Source organism: Charadrius vociferus, unplaced genomic scaffold (genome assembly GCF_000708025.1).
Source record: "Charadrius vociferus isolate BGI_N301 unplaced genomic scaffold, ASM70802v2 scaffold636, whole genome shotgun sequence".
Classification (NCBI taxonomy): Eukaryota; Metazoa; Chordata; class Aves; order Charadriiformes; family Charadriidae; genus Charadrius; species Charadrius vociferus.
Genome location: NW_009649189.1, coordinates 659,804 through 680,468, shown reverse-complemented (window position 1 = coordinate 680,468; position 20,665 = coordinate 659,804). Strand labels below are relative to the sequence as shown.

Here is a 20,665-nt window from a genome sequence, read left to right as displayed (position 1 = left end):
CCCCCTCCCAAGAGTGCTTTTTCCATTTAAGCAAAGCAGTGTTTCTATTGACCGGTTTGGGTTTGTTACTTGAGTTTTATGAGCTGCAAAATATGGATTTCTATTGAGCCGTCTGAAGGAAATGCCATTTTTCTAGCAATAAAATTATTTTGTCTATATCTGAGGAACATCTACGAGTGTTCAGAATACCTGGCCTTAAGCTAGTGAGTAGAATCCTGGCTTTTGTTGTGTTTATCTCCAAACAGTAGGACACTGTTACTCTGCTCTATCAAAAGAGCAAGCTCAAGTGACACGATCCAAGGTAAGCATCTTGCAGGACCTCGGTGCATGGTTTGGAGGAGGAGGTTCATCTACTCTTTGCTCTCTGCAGTCCCATGAGGACCACTCCTGGTCCCGCGGGAGAAGGGAGGTGCTCCCCTGCCCCAGCCGAACTCAGACCCATCCGTCAATCCAGCAACCCGCTCTTTGCAGTGCGGTTGACGCGTTCACCCCTCCCTCTTCTTCCCGAGATTCAACCTGAGATGTTATATGAAGAATAATTATATTTGATCTACGAAAAGATGAATGTTGAGGAGGAGGGAATTAAAAAGAAATGATAAAAAAAAAAAAGCCCCAATCCCTCTTGGTTATTGAAGCAAGAAGGGAGTACTTTGTCAAACTGACATGCGAATCCTTTATTAACATCTTCTGGGCCAGCAGATGCTGGGAGAGCCATGTCACCTCGTGGGCTCTGTCTCATTCTGAGCACTGTTCAATGGTTTGGCTTTGAGATTTGGCCATCGGCAAAATATGCGCATGCAGAAAATCCTCATTTGCAACTGTTAGAGGAATAGGAAAATTTTTGGATGCTTTCAAAGGAAAATGCAACCGCCGTGGAAACGGGCAGAAATGCTGGTGCTGCCCGAGCGCTGGGCTTCACGCCGGGCTCGGCATAGCCGGGGCAGCTGCAGAGGTGACCCCGCTGCCCTCCACGGGGGTCACGGCAGTGCCTGGCCTTGTGCTTGAAGGTGAGCTGCTGGAGGGGTGTAAGCGTGCGGAAGGCTGGGGACTCCTCCGTGGGTTCCCCTGAGTCTTGGCCGCCCTGCGGAGGACGGGGGGAAAGGAACCGCATCCCTGTCTGCTAGCGCTGATCACCAATTTGAGCTCCAGCCACGGGGCACCGCTGTTGCTGGGACCAGGGCATGAGACACTCAAGTGTCCTTCCCTCATCCCGTTCAATTTTTTTTTTTTTTTTTTTTTTTTTTTACCTTGTGCCCTCTTCTGGCGTTCAATAGATGCAATGCTTTTTGGGGTCGCTTGCAAGATTTTTAGCAAGAGATGCCTAAAGTGAAAATACTGCTTTTCCCCAGGTTGGTTCTTCATTCCTTTTGTCCTCAAATCTACTTTGGCTTCAGGTGTTTGGGGAACAGAAGGCTGATTTGGCCCCCATTGACTTGCATTTTTGGGTCCCCGTTATTGAAAGGGTGACAGTTGCTATGTAGTCTTCAGGATGCGATGAGAGAGAAAGCGCAGTATCTCTGTTTCTTGAGCACGCTGCTAACACTGCTGTGGTTTGTGTCCTCCAAAGAGTAAGATTTGAAAGACTTGGGGTAACCACTCATAGTGTGGTATGTACTAAAGTGGTTCTCAGTGGTTTTCCTTCTTTTAAGATATTTCTGGACAATATTCTAAATTAAGGGGCCTTTAATGGACCAACTACCACATACAGTCCCAAAGAAACCACATGTGCTATGTTATAGAGAAGTCTGCTGTGATAACCTCAGCAGAGGTTTGGGGAAGTGAGGGCTACTGGTATAAAACGACTCTCTACCTGTGTGCTCAGGGCCCTGTGTGGCCAAAAGCACCTCATTAACTGCTTTGTATACCTGAGTTTATGGGTTGAGAGTTGGAGAAGTTGATTAGAACTGGGCAGGATCACAGAAACATGTGTTCTCTTTGCTCCTGAGCGCAGTGCATTGGCCTGAAGGAACATCTTCCACCAGGAAGGACTGGCAGTACCTGATGCTAATTGTCCTTAAGCAGCAGCACAGGCCCTTCCTGGTGCTATTTTGGCAGCTCTTAAGGATGGGCTTTGTGCTTTAGGCATGTGTTGGGACCTGTGCTCGTTGCTGTTATAGAATGGTTTAGGTTGGAAGGGACCTTGAAGATCATCGAGTTCCACCCCCCTGCCATAGGCAGGGACACCTCCCACCAGCCCAGGTTGCCCAAGGCCTCCTCCAGCCTGGCCTTGAACACCTCCAGGGATGGGGCCTCAACAACCTCTCTGGGCAACCTGTGCCAGTGCCTCACCACCCTCAAACTAAAAATTTCTTCCTAATGTTTAATCTAAACCTGCCCTCTTCCAGTTTGAAGCCATTCCCCCTCATCCTGTCACTACATGCCCCAGTAAAAAGTCCCTCCTCAGCTCCCCTGTAGCCCCTTTAGGGACTGGAAGGCCACAATAAGATCTCCCCGGAGCCTTCTTTTCTCCAGTGATGTGCTTTGTTGGAGCAGCATCTCTTCCCTCAACTGATTTACTGAAGGCAAGAGGAAAAAGCGTTGCCGACCCCTGAGCTTTGGGACAGAGGGGAATTCCTGGCAGAGAAGGGTGGTCCTGTAGGGATGCTGCTTTCTGGGGCATGGAACATGTGTGGGTGCCTGGAGGAACCCAACAGTGATGTTACATAACCTCCTGGGAGGCTGCTGAGATACTCGGCAGGGCCAGACTCCTCGGCCCTCAGCCCTCCCGGCTGCACGGTGGATGTTCTGTGACCTGCAGCCGTGCAGGAGCTGTGTGTGCTTTTCAGAGACAGAGACATGACCTCTCTTCCACCACTCAGCTGCGGATTGGAGCAGAAGAGTCGAGATGTCCAAGTGCGATGTTCTGCTGAGACTGGTTGGGCCTGGAGCGCAGCCAAGGAGGCTTCATTTGGCTTTTGAGCACTCGTAGCTGAAAAAATAACCCTTTAATAGTCAGTTATGGTGTTTCTGAGATCAGCTCTTTGTCGAGCGGGCTCTTCGGCCACAAGCTCTATTGGGAAAAGCTTGAAGATTGCTGCTGAACGCTCTCCTTTTGCCCGGGCTGGAGGAGCGTACTCGGCACTCTGAGCAGCGGGTTGTGTTGGAGCGAGGACACGTCCTGTCCGGACACTTTCCGTGGAAGTCTGCAGGTGTTGTGCCATATAACCGCTCTGCCCCTCTGCTTTTCATAGTATTACTTTAAAAGTCATTCTGACTTCCCCAGCCTTGAATAGATTTGCTTCAGCGTACTCATCTGCTCTTCTCTGTGCTCCCAGTTCTTCATTAAGGTCGGAATTGCTGGTTGTTTAATCTCCCTTGATTACAACCCGATGGGCAGTGGGGCTCCCAATCCGGCTGGAATTACGCTGCTTGGCTGCGGCGTGCGCTGTCTGGTGCCCTCCCAAATTATTGCTCTGTGCCGATGCTTACCCAGACTAAAGGAATCTGTTTCTAAGAGCTGCTGCTTGTAATCCTTCCCCGTGGAGCTGGTCTGCACGCTGCCCTCGGTTCTCCTCCTGGAAGGCACTTGAGAAGAACCTGCAGCTCCTAGACGGGCAGGAGGCGGCTGTCCAGGTGGGAACGCACCTCTGGACGCTGTCTAGTCCAGCCCTTCTGCTCAAAGCGGGCTCAGCTTGGTGGGTCGGGTGTGAATATCTCCAAGCATGGAGACTCCTCAATGTTTCCAAGAACCCCTTTCGATGTTCAATCACCCTCCTTGTAGAAATTTCACTTAAAAATGCAGTTTTCAGCCCGTTCCCATTGCCTCTCATCCTTTCTCTGGGCATTGGTGGGAAGAGTCAGGCTCCATTGGCGTTATTCCCCCCAGCAGGTATTTATTTACAAGGAGGTATCCTCTTGTTTGCTTTCCCATCTCATCCTTTCCTTTGCCACCCGATGGGCACGTGCGGTCCTGCCGGGCCCCGGAGCTGCCCCTTCCCTGGGAGGCTCATCCTCTGCATCAAGAGCTTTTTTGGCACGAAATAGATGTGGTTCCGTGCCCTAAACTTTTTCCCCGTTCAAAAGGCTCCTTATCGTGTGAACTTTTTCTTCTCTGCTAATGTTATTCTGACGGCTGTCTGAAGTGAAATAATGGTTGCTTTTCCTGGAAACGCGGGGCGTAAAGCGTTGCGCTCTGGTTTTATATCCTGATGCTTTAGATCATTAAATTCTCAGGGCTTAAGCTCTTATTTCTTGTTTTTCAGTGCTTATAAGAGGATCTCCTGGGGCCCTATTGTACAACCAAATACAAATAATACATGAATAAAACAGGATTGTGTGTTTGTACTGCTTGGCAGTCTGTAAGGATTACTTGTGTATACCATTTTGCGGCGTTAGGACCTTAGTCATTTTAATCTGTCCCTTCTACCACTTTTTTTAAAGTGGCTTTTCTCTGCTCAGACAACACTTGAGAGATGTTGCCCTCTGGAAAGAGGTTTCTTCAGTCACAATATTGATTTCTGGGTTTTCTACCTTTGTTTTCTGTACCCCTTTGGCAGTGTTTTAGTTTCTTTACCTGTTTCTTTCACCGCCAGTCGTGATTAGTTAATACCGTTCTTGTGATAGTTCAGTTATCAAAGTGGTGGATGGTACAGTTTTTGTGATAATTCGGTTATTGAAGTGATGGATAACACACAGGGACCGCAGTTACTGCTTGTTGGTTAGTGCTGCCCTATGGGGGGAAAAGCTTTTTTAATGGACTCGTAGCACTTTTAGTTTTATGAAGTATTTGAACTTTAAAGTTAGACTTCTGAAATGATCTAGGATGTATACTGGAGAGTATTAAAAATGAGATTTAAACAGGGGAAAACCCCTTCCTTCATGCAGACCTCCATTGCTGTGAGGAGAAATGCTCGCTGAAGCGTCGTACTCAACGTATGCTGGAAAATGTTGTGATAAAAGAAAACTGATAAGGTTTCGTCCTCTGCTCAAAACTGTTCTCGCAGTATTGTGTTTATTCAGCTCTGCCGGCACTCCTCCTGCATTCAGCCTGAGCTCCAAACCATTTTTTTGGTGGCATTTTACGTTTAGTCCCTCTGGGGGGGGAATGCAAAATGAATCTTTTTCTTTTTTTTTTTTTTTTTTTTTTTTCTTTGCAGAAGAAGTGTTTGCATACCTCAGCCCAGTTCCAAAGTGGGAGAGAGAACAAACTGTCAAGAGTTATGAGAACAGAGCACGGACAGAGATTAGGAATTAGCCCCTAAATCCCATTTTTTTAGATTATAGAGGGAAGAAGCGAGATGGTCCCAGCACCTGCAGGCACAGAGATCTGGGTAGAGGGTGTCCCCCCCTCACCCTGGCTGGCACCATGACAAGTGACTGGACTTCAGACGCCGGAGGAAAGGGGAGGGACACCTGGCAGGCTGTTCCATGGTCATCGTTGCACATGGATATCCTCTGCCAACGTAGGAAATATTTGTATTTTTGCCAAACTCTTGCTGATCCCATTGGGCTGTGGTCACGTCTGCCGGAGTGCGTGTCCCCCTGCTCTGAGCCAGCACCAGCTGTGGTGGTTACGTGCCTTCACGCCAGCTTGCACGTCACAACCTCCCTTTGGATTGGTGGCAGCTACTGGGAAGCAGAGCAGCTCTTCCAGTTGCTGGCAGTATTTTGTGGCCTTCCCTGAACCTGCCCCATCTGCTCTGGCAGTTGCAGGGACCGATTGGGGAACAACCAGACGGGTATGGAAGAAGTGTGGACAAGTGCTGGAGGCCATTCCTCTGCTTCCACGTGGAAGTAGGGCTCCGTAGGGTCAGCTCCATGTTTCTGAACCCCAAGGGACCCCTGTCTTCTGTGTCGGCAGAGGATTCAGCCACATGTGTAAGAGCAAGCAAGAAACCTTCCCCTCCGCTCCCCCCTGGAGAGCTGTCTTGGGGAGAGAGTCCCAGTGGTGGCCATAAGTGTAGGGCAGAGGACTGGCCAGTAAGAACCAAGTGTGTATTTGTTTCTTCTTCAATAACCATGTATGTGGATCTTTGCAGTCTGATTTCATCCACTTTTAATAGAATAGACTTGGATTTTTTAACAAAATGGATTGCTTCCACTATATTTTGGCAAGAAACATGAGCTGCATGCGGTCCCCTCCAGCGTGGTCTCCTGTGGGGTGTAGGTGTTTGGCACATTCCTCTGCCAGCAGGGATGGAGGGGTGAACCAGTGTGGCGCCCCACAAACACAGAGTGGTCCTATGAAATCGCAGTAGGGCACTCCCCAAGTCCCTCTCATCAGTTGACTTCCATTCTTGCAGCTAAGATGCTCTTTGGTGTTTATTGCCGTGAGGGGTCTTTCCCAACCTGTAGAAAATGTTTCCTACACTTTTGGAGATCTCATAAATGAATTGAACTTTGGGAGAACACTTGGTGGTGTTTTCTAAGCTTGCTCCAAGCAATGTGGCAGTACCGTAAATGACACTTGTCACATGTGTGTCCCCCAGCGTAGTAGGTGCCCTCTTGAGCCACCAGTGCTTTAGTTACCTGAAGATCTTGCCCTCACTGCTCAGCAGAGGTGACGCGCAGAGAGTCTAGTGATGCACTTCACACTTGGGCTAGGTAGAAATATTTTTCATTAGTCTGTATGAGCTCTCTGTACATCTGGGTCCAGCTCTGGAGCCCCCAACATAGGAAAGACATGGACCTGTTGGAGTGGGTGCAGAGGAGGCCACAAAGGTGATCCGAGGGCTGGAGCCCCTCTGCTGGGAGGAGAGGCTGAGAGAGTAGAGGGGGTTGAGCCTGGAGAAGAGAAGGCTCCGGGGAGTCCTTAGAGCACCTTCCAGTGCCTAAAGGGGCTCCAGGAGAGGTGGGGAGGGACTTTTTACAACGGTATGGAGTGATAGGATGAGGGGAATGGCTTTAAACTGGAAGAGGGGAGATTTAGATGAGATAGTAGGGAGAAATTCTTGTCTGTGTGGTGGTGAGCCCCTGGGGCAGGTTGCCCCGAGAAGCTGTGGCTGCCCCATCCCTGGAGGTGTTCAAGGCCAGGTTGGACGGGGCTTGGAGCAACCTGGGCTGGTGGGAGGTGTCCCTGCCCAGGGCAGGGGGATGGGACTCGATGATCTTCAAGGTCCCTTCCAACCTAAACCCTTCTATGATCTATTGATATTATTCATTTCTCTTAATTCCAGCACTTGAGAGCAGTTTCTGGCTAATCCATCTCCTATGTGTATGTCACGTTCAAACTCCCTAAACAGCATGTATCTGCTGTCTGAAGATCAAGTGGATTTTCGAAGACTTTCATCCCACCACCCACAAATGGATTTCCTGTGTTTTACTTCTCCGTGTTATTACAGTTGAGAGGTTTTCTTTTTTTCCTCTTTTATATTCTCCGCTGCTGTTTTCTAAGCACAGTAGCGACGTCCAGAAATGTGCTCTTCATTTTAGTTCAAAACCATCCTGCCAAAAATAAGAGATGCCCATAAAAGCCTCACTTCATGTTGAAGTTTCCACTCCGATGATTGTGCTGGGGACCTGACCGCCCAGTCTCCGAGGACTGGGTCTGGATCAGCAGCCTTTGGTAGGGGCCGGTATTAAAACTCTGATTTTATTTTTTTTTATATATATATTATTATTTATTTACTGTTTCCTTGAAGCTGCCTGCAGTTGTTTACCACTGTGAGCTGACCTTTGGGGAGACATTTCTTGATTAACCGGGTATCTAATTATTTCAGACGATTGACAGGCGCATGTGTAGCAGAGTTTTTCCTCTTAGATGTTTTCCCTCTGGTTTCTTCTTTCCCTGTTATATGGCAAATGATGTGTTTATTTTTTGTATTAGTTTCTCCATTGTTTTTCTCTTTAATAATTAACCGCTGATTTCATATTTGCCTGTTGTCTCTTGGCCTGAACCTTTCTTTTGCCAATACACTCAAATCATAGAAGCTGCAGTCTCTTCTTATGTGCTTATAAGCTCTGTGTAAAGCAGAGGCCAGATATTTTAATTCTTGTAATATTTGGCCTTCAATACTCATTCTGTCAATAAGTCTTTGAAGGTACTGTCCACCGACTTTTTTAAAAAGAAGCTCCACCTCTAACTCACTTTCTCAAAACACTGACTCCTTGTAGGTATCGAGTTCTCGCTTGTGTTTATCACCTTGAGAATTTTGGGGGTTTTCCTGCTGCTGTAGGTTCCCAAGATGACAGGCAACAGGCAGTGAGTGCGTTGGGACACTTTCCCTTGTGTTGGGTTTAGTTCATAGAATCATAGAATGGTTTGGGTTGGAAGGGACCTTAAAGATCATCTAGTTCCAACCCCCTGCCCTGGGCAGGGACACCTCCCCCCAGCCCAGGTTGCTCCAAGCCCCGTCCAACCTGGCCTTGAACTCCTCCAGGGATGGGGCAGCCACAGCTTCTCGGGGCAACCTGCCCCGGGGGAGCACCACCCGCACAGCCAAGAATTTATTCCTAATATCTCATCTAAATCTCCCCTCTTTAAGGTTAAAACTGTTCCCCCTCATCCCACGGCTCCCCTCCCTGACCCAGAGTCCCTCCCCACCTCTCCTGGAGCCCCTTTAGGCATCCTGGAGCCTTCTCTTCTGCAGACTGAACCCCCCCAACTCTCCCAGCCTGTCCTCCCAGCAGAGGGGCTCCAGCCCTCCCAGCATCTCCGGGGCCTCCTCTGGCCCCGCTCCGACAGCTCTGTGTTTTTCCTATGTTGGGGGGCCCAGTGCTGGACATAGGGACATATGTATGTACCCTACAGACCTGCCCCTTGCTCTCTTGGGTGTTAACTGGAGGAAGAAGATCCTCCTGGTTTTTGTTTGTTTGTCCTCTAGTTATTTGTTAGTAAATAATCTGGAATGTTTCCATAGCAAATTTGTATAGAAAATATTCTCACACACACACACACACACGCCCTGTGAAAACAGAAATGTGTTGTTTTAGGTAAGTGATGTTTTGATTTTCGTACAGAAGTATAAGAAGAACTAAACCATGGCTAGGTAGGGGATTGGTCCTGGGAACTATCAGTTTTATCTGGGGAAGGGTAATAGCGTGAACTTTTTTATAGCCTTGGGCTGGGACTTGGGGTGTCGGGGTCTGTCCCAGCCAGTGGATGCTGTCAGAGGTATCCCAGTGGGAAACAGTCTGAGGTTTAGTGATTGAAAGTTCAGTCCAGTAGCAGATCTCCTTATGAGCTCATCCTTCTGGGTTGAAAAACGTAATAAACTGAACAGTGTGGTGTGTTCAGGTAACCTTTGCTACAGGCACGGTATGGGCAATAGGTAAGGGAGAATCTCTTAACCCAACCTGAGCCGAAGCCTGGATGTTCTGGAGCAGGAGAACTTGGTTCCAGCCCTGGCTGCTCTGCCGAGTCCCAGCCTTGGCGTACAGCCCGCTCACGGCCACGGAGTGTTGTGTTGCCATGGACTGGTTATGGTGCTCTTTCGCTCTGGCTAAACTGGTGCTTTTGTCACGTTGTACAGCCCACAGTGTGCCAAGGAAGGAAAAGGAGTTAATTTAAAAAAACAGTTTTGCTGGAAGATTGCTCTATAAATAAAGTCCAGAGAAAATAAAACGTTAGTGGAAGATGAAGGGAAGGAGAGAGGAAAGATGGAAGCGAGCTCCTGTCAGCAGTGAGAAAGGACTTGTTCCATGGCCGACTGCTTGCATTGATAATAGAAGTCCTTTTGTCACCAGTAGCTTCTTTGGTGAGCAGCCCTTGAAGGGAAAAATCAGACTAACACTAAAGAAAGAAGTCCGCAGAGTGCTGTCTGCCGCTGTGCACAGAAACGAGTCAGGTCTGGGTGTCCTGCTCTGCCCTGGGGAGGCCACATCTGGAGCACTGTGTCCCGTTTGGGGCTCCCCGGGTCAAGAAGGACAGGGAACTGCTGGAGAGGGTCCAGCAAAGGGCTACAGAGATGAGGGGACTGGAGCATCTCTCTGCTGAGGAAAGGCTGAGGGACGTGGGGCTGTTCAGTCTGGAGAAGAGAAGACTGAGGGGAGATCTCATCAACGCTGATAAACTCTCAAAGGGGGGGTGCCAGGGGGATGGGAACAGTCTGTTTCCAGCAGTGCCCAGTGACAGGACAAGAGGGAACGGGCACAAACGTGACCACAGGCAGTTCCATCTCCACCTGAGGAGGGCCTTCTCTGCTGTGAGGGCGGCAGAGCAGTGGCACAGGCTGCCCAGAGAGGTGGGGGAGTCTCCCCCTCTGGAGCCATCCCAAACCCGCCTGGACGCCGTCCTGTGCCACTGCTGGAGGTGCCCCTGCTCTGGCGGGGGGTGGGATGGGGGAGCTCCAGAGGGCCCTTCCAACCCTGACCAGTTTGGGACTCCTTGAAATCCTGTCCTGGAGATGCAGTGGTGTGGTGAGGAGCTGTGGTGCTCAGATGTGGGATGGAGAGGACAGGTCTGTGCAGGGACAGTGCCGGGCAGAAATCCAGCTCTGCGGCCGCGAGGGGTGGCTGCAGCTCATGTAGTCGTAAGCGCTGCAACAACCGCGCTCATTCCTACTGGTTTGCACCGCGATTTTATAAAGCTAGACCGTAAGTGGGGTATTTTCAGTGTTTCCTGGTTGTGATTTTAATTGTCGCTTTGTGCTTCCCATAAAACGTTGTGCGTAACTGATGGCAGGAGAGCTTTCGCTCTGCGCTGCTCTACCTGATGTGCTGGAAGAGTTCGCAGACGGGGCAGGCAATGGTCTGTCTGTTCTTGTTCCTCCTGTCCAAAAGTCACCGATGCCAGATGACCCAGCTGGAGGAAATAAAATATCTGCATAGCAACTGATGGTGAGATTTTATGCCCAGGGAAGCAAGTCAAAAAGAGAGAAACTTCCCTGTTATTTCCCCATTAAGTTAAAGCTCCTGTAAAAACAAAGTGCCTGGGATGTAGAGAGGGAAGATAAGTCTGCACGGCAGAAGGTGGCTCAGCTCGCAGATGCTGTAAGTAGCTTTCTTGAAAGAAGAAGTGTGATGGCTCCTGGTTTGGCTCTGGTTTGTTTTAGCTCCTGGGATCTGGGAATAAATTAATGATTTATCTTTTTTCCCCCCTGTTTGAAGCTGCGTGGAAGGCTGGAACATCCTCCCTGTGTCAGAATGTGTCGCTAATGAAAATTGTCCTTTCTTTCAGCAACAGCGCACTGTTTATAGGCTGACACTGGTGAAGGCTTGGAATGTGGATGAACTCAAAGCCTATGCTGACCTGATATCCCTCGGTAAACCAGACTTCATCGAGGTCAAGGTGAGCTGCATGGAGCTTTTTTCTTTTTTTTTTTTGTTTTTATCAGTATGTTACTTTTTCCCTTCCCGTTTCCTGCCCCCTCCCGGTCTTAAACTTCTACAAGTAGGTGTAATTCTTCCGCAGATTTCAGTGATGCATAAGGAACTTATCTTTTGCTTTTAAAGTTAGGCAGCCAGGTCTCTAATATTTGATGTGTGCGTTTGGAGTAGTCTTCAGTGATGCGCCAGACAAGCTTTGTACCAGCCGGCATCAACGTCTGCCCGACGGAATCATAACCCTCTGGTCTGGTTTTGTGTTTCTCGTGAAAGCAGAGACTGATCAATAGATATTCCTTCTTTTATGGCAACCAACGTTTTAAACAAAATATTCTAAGACAAGCTGATAGTTTGTGGTGTTATTCTTCCCATCCTGGCCTTGAATTCTGCCGGGGGAAGGGGTGGTGATGTCTGGCTTACTGATGTGGTATTTGTCAGGCTGGGCAAAACGGGGGGGGGAATGTTACCCTCTGGGACTGGAGAGCTACTAACAGGAGCTCGTGCGATACAGCAGGGCGGGACGTACTTTATCTTGGGATTAATCCATTTTAGTATGTAGAGAATGTTTAAAAAAAAAAAAAAAAAAAGGCACATTAAAAATTGTTCTGTAAAGACTCACTATCAGCATTGCCATCCAGCCGCTCCCCTGCGCACCAGCACCTTTACCACAGGTCTGTATTTTTGCAGCGCTATTACTTCTGGACTTTCTCTTTCCTTTCTCTTTTCTTTCTTTTTCCTTTTCTTTTTTTTTTCCTTTAACCTTTATTTGCTGCTGCTTTGAAGGAAAAAAACCTGGAGTTTGCTGCAATTTCCTTATGAAACAAAGCCCAAAGGTGTTGATATTATCAGTATTGAGAGGTCTCTTTCTCTCTGAATGTGCGAAGTTGATAGCTTAATACAACATAAGATTTTAAGTGTGGTTTGGGGGAAAAGCCTCAGTTTTACAATGTGTTTCAGACTCTTTTATATTCCTCGGGTAAAACCTAGCAGGAGGAGTGCTCCTATGGGATTTTTCCCACCTTGCATCTCCTGACTCTTACTGCAGCCGGGTAGTACAAGATCCTTTCATCCAGCGTGCGAGGAGGGCAGAGATGAGCGTGCACACCAGCGTGGAGTACGAGGCTGTCAGCGGACGTGCTACTTAGACTGCTCTGTCATGTGGAGCGACTTTAATTAGTAAAATGAATCAGGTGTGAGTTAATCAATGTTTCTGAGCGCTCTCCAGGGGTGAACATCTGTCTCCTCCAAGGCGGAAGGCTGCTGCTCCCTTTGCCTGGGGAAGGATTCAGCCTTGCAGTGTGGAGCTCAGCTCTCCCAGTGGCTTTTCCCTGGCAAAATCATACCTCGGACTGCCAGGGAAGAGGTGGTCGTAGAGGTAGTCCCGAGGTGGTCGTAGATGTAGTCTCGACACTCTTCTGGCTGGGACAGGCTCCTGTCTGCGCTGCTTCAGTTGAAAATGTCATCTCTGCACTCTGAGTTCTTCAAAGTGCTTGTCAGGTCTCAGCCAGCGGGGACATCCTCCGAGGAAGGGATATGTGTTGAGCACTTCACCATGTTTGCAAAAGTAATGAGGCAGAGAGGTTATGCCTGACGTTCCCATTGCGGGTTACGTTCCCCAAAACCACGTAGCACGGTACCGTGGCTGGGGCTGCAGCATCGCTCCTGTGCCTGCCAACGCCTGCTGCGGAGGGGGCTCACAGGGGTGGTGGGACAAGGGAGGCAGAGGGGCGCATCTGGCACCTGATGGCCACGTGCTGTTGGGTGGGTTTGGCCTTTTTGTGGACTGATAGGAGAGTAAGTCTGCAGGTTTTGATGTGTTTTGGTTTTTTGTGTTTTGGTTTTTTTTTTTAAAAAGGAGGTGTGTGTGGCTTAATGTTACTTGATTAAATTTGCAAGTGGGATGCTTTGATCTAAATGTCACTTTTTTTCCAGAAATATCCCAGCAGGTAAGTGAAGTTCTGCAAGTGTTGGAGAGAGAAGTGTCTGCCAGTGTGCTGATCCTTCTCAGATCGTGGTGTCTTCAAGCTAAGGGACGGAACAGCTCATGCTTGAGTTTCCTCTTCTGTGAACGGTTTAGCGTTGTGCCTATGCTGTGGCCACAAAAGCAGTCCATAGTTGGCATGTGGAAGGTCTCTTGTCTTTCCAATCCCAAGAGCGGTACTCAGGGACACAGGGAAACTCGGGTTTAAGCCTTTTCAAAGGATGCAGCATCTCTTTCTCCCTTGTCTCTGCTAGTTTCTGTACTTTGTCTGGGAGCGACGGGGAAAGTCTTCCCTTCCCTGGTTACAGCTCTCGTTAAAAAACACAGTACGGCGTTTCACAACTCCATTGCCATATATATACTCAAAACCCCAAAAACGTCTTCTACAGTTTGTTCTTTGTTTCCAGTCTAGTGGAGGGGAGACGATTTTCCAAAGCTCTCCAAACCACGCAGCGAGTCTGACAGCAGCTCAGCTCCGCAAGACAGCAGCGAGCGGCTGAGCACAAGAAAACGCGCTAATTCCTTTCCAGCTTCAGCAGCAGAAATGAAGTGTCAGGGTGCTGCTCCACCTCGTTCCCCACCAGGCCCTGAAACAGTCTCCTTTTTTTTTTTTTGGCCATTTAATTGAGCTTTGAAATAGAGCTGTGCTGTCCTGTGATCTTAATTTTGAAGACAGGAAAGCAGAGTGTTCATACGCTTGAAGTGCGAAGCACGCCGTTGTGAGCAGCGTTGCTGGCAGCGCCCGTTCGCAGCAGGAGCTGGACTGATGCTATCGCTGTCTGAAACAAAGGGTGCAACTCTGTGCTGGCACAACTTTTGGGGTTTAAATGGCGTTTCCATCCCTTTTAAAAGTCACAGCATTTTGTGATGGCTTCTCTGGAGCAGTGGATTTGCTTGACACTAGGTTGTGTATAAATACACCCTAAGTTGGATGAAAGGTCTTGCTCACAGATTGTTATATGGAGTGTTATATGGGACGGCTCAATGTCCAAGTGGAGACCCATCATGAGTGGTGTTCCTCAGGGGTCAATACTGGGACCCGTGCTGTTGGAGATGTGGACAGTTGGATCAAGTGCACCCTCAGCAAGTTTGCCAATGACACCAAGCTGTGTGGCGAGGTAGACACGCTGGAGGGGAGGGATGCCATCCAGAGGGACCTGGACAGGCTGCAGAGGTGGGCCCATGACAACCTCATGAAGTTCAACGAGGCCAAGCGCAAGGTCCTATATCTGGGTCGGGGCAATCCCAAGCACAACTCCAGGCTGGGCAGGGAATGGCTGGAGAGCAGCCCCGAGGAGAAGGACCTGGGAGTGCTGATTGACCAGAAGCTCAATGTGAGCCAGCAATGTGCGACCTCAGCCCAGAAGGCCAACCGCATTCCGGGCTGCATCAGAAGTGTGGCCAGCAGGGCGAGGGAAGGGATTCTTCCCATCTACTCTACTCTGGTGAAACCCCACCTAGAGTACTGCATCCAGCTCTGGAGTCCTCAACATAGGAAAGACATGGACCTGCTGGAGCAGGTCCAGAGGAGGACCATAAAGATGCTGCAAGGGCTGGAGCACCTCTGCTGTGAGGAGAGGCTGAGAGAGTTGGGGAGGTTCAGCCTGGAGAACAGAAAGCTCCAGGGAGACCTTATTTCATCTTTCCAGTGCCTAAAGGGGCTCCAGGAGGGCTGGGGAGGGACTTTTTACAAGGGCATGGAGTGATAGGATGGGGGAGAATGGCTTCAAACTGGAAGAGGGGAGATTAACATTAGATATTAGGAAGAAATTCTTGTCTGTGCAGTGGTGAGCCCCTGGGGCAGGTTGCCCCGAGAAGCTGTGGCTGCCCCATCCCTGGAGGTGTTCAAGGCCAGGTTGGACGGGGCTTGGAGCAACCTGGGCTGGGGGGAGGTGTCCCTGCCCAGGGAAGGGGGGTGGAAGGAGATGATCTTCAAGGTCCCTTCCAACCTAAAACCATTCTATGTTTTTATGTGAGAGCAAGGCTTTTGGGTTTTTTTTTTAACACAGTTGCCTTTCTTCCTTGCCTCTTCGGAGCAAGTGTGATGTTCCAAAAGGTGGGCACTTGGTGCTCTGGTGAGGGCAAGCAGCTCACACTAAATATAGTATTAGCCCAGTCAGTGGCCTTATCTGTTTTGCGTAGTTTCATCTGCCATTTCCTGCTAAACAGCAGTGGTTTTAAGTGCGGAAGATTTGGCGCAGTAGGGAGGCACCATGGCTTTCTCCTCTTGCTGCACTGTCTCTGCAACTTTGAAATGTGAGGGGATTACTTGGTTCCTCACCATTTCTCACCGATTTTTCCCTTTTCTTGGGCAGAAGCGGCGTGTTCTGGAGTGGCTGGTGGGCACCGAGTTGGATTGCTGTGGGGCAGTGACAGAGTCCAGCCAGGCACGGACAGGAGAGGCTGACAGAGGGGATGTCATCTTAATGATGGTTTCCTTACTTGGTGTAGCTTCTCTGAAGCGTGGCTTGATTGCTGGTGGGGTGGCATGTCCCCTACACCTCTGGAGATGTTCGTGTTGCACTCAAACCCTTACCCCATGGTCTGAGCTAACTAATCGAGGAGGTTCCCCTCCTTTACCTTCTGCAGCCAGCCTGTTTTCAGCTGCTCATCTTTACTCTCGGCTGGCAAAGCTCTTGTCCATCGCCCTACCCGTGAGATGAGCCTTCTCCTACAGATGGTCGCTGGTGCAGGTGGCCGCTGTGGTGATTTCAGAGGTATCTAAGCTGTTGAGCAAAGAGGAATCAGCAGTGCTTCAAGGTGCTTCGTTGCTGCTGCCTGTGTGCCCATGGGGTGAAGCGAAGAGCTGGGGTCGGTGACGCTGCGATGGACTAAAAAGTGAACAGATTTCAGCGAAGGAGAACAGCAGAAGAGGGGCCAGATCGCACCCCCCAAAGCCTGGGAGTTTGCAGTTGTGTTGGCAATCAGAGTAGGAATCCCACAGTGTCCAAAGTGATGCTCAATACAATAGTACGTAAAGCCGGGAGTTAAATTCGGACCCACAGGCAGGCAGGGTTGAGGTGGGTTCACATCTAGCGCTCGTTATTGCTGTCGCTGGTCCCTTTCAGGCACTGATCTCCACTTGGACAAAAACTCCTGCGAGTGTGTAAGTGGCCTTTAGTTCAGCACACACAGGTATGGTATTCACACAGCATTTGTGACCTGGGAATTTTCCCCCAAAGAGTTGATATTTTTGATTAAAACTAATTTCTTATGTTCCTTTGAGAATGAAGCATATTGAAGAACGTTTGGCATGTGGATAGGGCTTAGCTTTTTTCTTTTTTTTTCTCAACCCCCCAGTGTGACAGGTTAAAAAGGCAAAAACCAGGTCCTGCTCAAAGCAAATAAACAAAAAAAAATATTATGAGGTCCTGCAAAGCACCTGCCAGAAAATGAGGCTCATCTCAGCGGGATTTCCTGGTTAAATACTTGAGATAAATGACGTTCATTTAAAATGAATGTAGCTAATCCCCTGATGCTCCGGAGAGGCTCATGGGGTGGAGTGGATGGAGATTTAGATCCTTGCAGGGCTTAGTACTTGTTCTCATTTACATGAGTATCTTACAGCGGTGTAACTCTGTGGGACCCTATTCTCTTATTTAAGCCAATAGAAATTAGCCGTGATTACCCTCGTGTAAAACCCAAGTAAAGGAAGAATCAGTCATGTGGTTATTAAGTACGCATCAATTTTATTTATTGCCTCAGTCTGATTTAATGCCAAAATGTCACTGTCACAGTTGTACGAAGTTGATTACGTTTAAGACCTCGAACGTGCAACTCATCTTTTTGCAATGACACCCTCTTTCTGTTTCAAAAGTCAGACGTGTGTGGTGACGTGCAGTATTTTGCCATTTATATTCCTTCCTAAACCAAAGGGGTGAAAGGATTTGGAAGCAAAATGTAAGTCGGTCCTGAAGAACTCATTCAGACCTATGGGAGTGGAGCATGCTGCGGGGTCATGGTAGCGCCAGGCCAGGGGAGGGCGCAGAAACCCAGTACGGCCCTTCAGTCACTGCAGACAGATGGCAGCACAACTGGGCACGCTGGGACCTTTGATTGTGGCTGTGTCCACCCGTCCTCTCCTCACTGGTAATAGAATCGTAGAATGGTTTAGGTTGGAAGGGACCTTGAAATTCGTCTCCTTCCGCCTGCCTGCCCTGGGCAGGGACACCTCCCCCCAGCCCAGGTTGCTCCAAGCCCCGTCCAACCTGGCCTTGAACACCTCCAGGGATGGGGCAGCCACAGCTTCTCGGGGCAACCTGCCCCAGGGGATCACCGCCCTCACAGGAGAGAATTTCTTCTCATATCTCATCTAAATCTCCCCTCTGTCAGTTTGAAGATATTCCCCCTCATCTTATCACTCCATGCCCTTGTAAAAAGTCCCTCTCCAGCCTTCTTGTAGGCTCCCTTCAGATACCAGAAGGGGCTCTAAGGTCTCCCTGGAGCGTTCTCTTCTCCAGGCTGAACACCCCCAGCTCTCAGCCTGTCTTCATAGGAGAGGGGTTCCAGCCCTTTGATGATCTCTGTGGCCTCCTCTGGCCCTGCTCCAACAGCTCCATGTCCTTCTTATGTTGAGGGCTTCAGAGCTGGACTAAATATTCCAGGTGGGGTCTCATGAGAGCGCAGCAGAAGGGCACAATCCCCCCTCGCCCTGCTGGCCACGCTGCTGGGGATGCAGCCCGGGGTGCCGGGGGCTCGCTGGGCTGTGAGCGCACATTGCCGGCTCATGGTGAGCTTCTCATCCACCAACACCCCCAAATCCTCCTTCTCAGGGCTGCTTTCCAGCCATTCTCCACCCAGTCTGGAGTTGTAGCATTAAGGTTGTACATGTGTGCAAGCGGGCACGGCAAATGCTCAGCCTCACAAACCTGCCTTTGCGTTTCAGGGCGGCTCCTGCAATGGTGAGGGAGATCTGGTTGCTCTGGTCACAGCCGCAAGTGGAACAACATCCCTGGGGAAGCGGTGTGTGTTTGCTAAAGCGAAGCTTCATCTTGCAGCTCTCGACAGCAGTGTGGCTTCCTGCCTGAGCACAGCCTGGCTGCCTCTCTCCATCCTTTTTAATTTAAGGAGGAGAAAATAAAAAAAAAAAAGCAAAAAAAAAAAAAAAAAAAGCCTGCCTGGCTCGTTCGTTGTTCGAGGGCTGTTCATACCGTGGTGCTGGCTGAGGACAGGACCTGGGCAGAGCAGAGATGAGTCGTGGCACTGCACAGAATTTCCTCGAACCTTCCTGAAATCAGTATTTCAGCCACTTGAAAGCACTTGTCCCTGGGGATTGTTCTGCGGTCCGGCACAGCACCCTCGCGCTGAGCTCAGGGTGGTGGATGGGCAAAGGATGATGTTCGAGGACTGCAGCTCCCGCTCTCGGCCTCTGAAGCTTTGCTATGAAATTAAAATGAGCAAGTAAATGTCTGGAAGGAAGGACCAGAGGGAAGTGTCTGTCCCAGTCTGCTCAGTCTTGTCATATTAAACAGTAAAGATTATTTAAGTGCTTAAAATAATGAGGAAAATGAGCTCTGCTTTAATGAGTTTTTAATTGCGTGCAGCAAGAGGCGATTGCCCCCACCTGTCAAAAAGCTATTCAGAGTCTTGTTGCCGTTCCAATCTGCATTTAGATGAAGGTGAAGTTAAAAAATCTCCTGTCCTGCTGCCTGCTATAAAATAAGCCCAAACAGTGTACAATTTCCATGCCTGAAAAAAAATTTTAAAATTGAGCACTTAATGCCCTCCAAACTGTGGGCCATGGGTCCAAGGACAAGACACAAGACAGGGATGTTCCTCGGTGGCCAGGTAGGCAGTGGTGGGGCTGCCCCACTGGAGACAGTCAGTCTTTAGTCCAAATCTGTGGTTAGTACAAATACATTTCTGAAATTGAGGAGGAATTCTTGCAGTCCAGTGCTGGGCTTGGGCGCAGATGTAAGCCTGGTGGATCATAGAATGGTTTAGGGTGGAAGGGACCTTGAAGATCGTCTTGTTCCACCCCCCTGCCCTGGGCAGGGCCACCTCCCACCAGCCCAGGTTGCTCCAAGCCCCGTCCAACCTGGCCTTGAACTCCTCCAGGGATGGGGCAGCCACAGCTTCTCGGGGCAACCTGCCCCAGGGGCTCACCACCGCACAGACAAGAATTTCTTCCTCATACCTAATGTTAATCTCCCCTCTTCCAGTTTGAGGCCACCAGTTTGAGGCCTTCCAGTTTGGCACCCCTCATCCTGTCACTCCATGCCCTTGTAAAAAGTCCCTCCCCAGCCCTCCTGGAGCCCCTTTAGGGACTGGAAAGATGAAATAAGTTCTCTCCGGAGCCTTCTCTTCTCCAGGCTGAACCCCCCCAACTCTCCCAGCCTCTCCTCCCAGCAGAGGCGCTCCCAGTACTCCAGGTGGGGTCTCACGAGAGTGGAGTAGAGGGGCAGAACCCCCTCCCTCGCCCTGCTGGCCACACTTCTGATGCAGCCCGGGATCCGGTTGGCCTTCTGGGCTGCGATTGCACGTTGCTGGCTCACGTTGAGCTTCTGGTCAATCAGCACCCCCAGGTCCTTCTCCTCAGGGCTGCTCTCCAGCCATTCTCTGCCCAGCCTGGAGTTGTGCTTGGGATTGCCCCGACCCAGATGTAGGACCTTGCACTTGGCCTTGTTGAACTTCATGAAGTTGTCATGGGCCCACCTCTGCAGCCTGTCCAGGTCCCTCTGGATGGCATCCCTCCCCTCCAGCATGTCTACCTCGCCACACCGCTTGGTGTCATTGGCAAACTTGCTGAGGGTGCACTTGATCCAACTGTCCACGTCTTCGACAAAGATGTTGAACAGCATGAAAATTCAAACTAAAATGGATTGTTCTATTAATAAAGGTTCGTATCCAAAATAAGAGGGAAGCGCAGGGCATGGAGATTGTGTTAGGCTTGTGAGGCTTTTAGGTATGACCAAGGGAAACTGGAAAGTAAAGTGTGTGGAGACTGGGGGTGTGATGGGCCAGTGCTGCTGCGCTCAATTACCAGTCCGTCAATGATAATACGTCAATGATAACCCTCTGTCCGTGGCTCTGAGCGCTCGCTGGCAGGAGAAGGGCTGGCACCATGGGCTGTGTTTTACAGTGGGGGAAACTGAGGCAGGGTAGGAGTGGGTCGTAGCAAAGCAGGTCCCTGCCTGAAAATCCGCCTCCTCCCTTCCAGTCTTAAGTCTTTCTGCTCCTCTCACCTCCCTCTTCGCAGTCACTCTTTACTGGCGCGTAAGGAGCAGAGGGGGTGAGTGATTTAGCAGTGGCCATTTCTCTCTCTCGGTATCTGTATGGCTCATTTTGAAGCGCTGCAATGGGCGGCTGTGTCTGGCATTTCGGAGCTTGGCCTTTGCAGGAGTTCCTTTGACTTCAAGGGAGTCGCTGAAGATTTATGGGCGGCTGTAGCGCCGATCTGCACGTGGCCACACGTGTGGTGCATCTGGAGAGCTGGTGTTAAATATTGGGGTTACGCTGCGTAACTAACCGCTTCCATTCCTG

The 20,665-nt window shown here is 49.8% G+C and overlaps 1 protein-coding gene across 1 annotated transcript in view; it reads left to right on the top strand.

Annotated features, from left to right (window-relative positions):
- The window catches only part of LOC104289840 (S-adenosyl-L-methionine-dependent tRNA 4-demethylwyosine synthase-like), a 136,990-nt gene that overhangs the window by 90,906 nt on the left and 25,419 nt on the right, over positions 1 to 20,665 (top strand). The window contains exon 14 of the mRNA XM_009888855.1: positions 11,057 to 11,167. Coding sequence (XP_009887157.1) covers positions 11,057 to 11,167 — 111 coding nt within the window. The remainder of the gene's footprint in view (positions 1 to 11,056; positions 11,168 to 20,665) is intronic.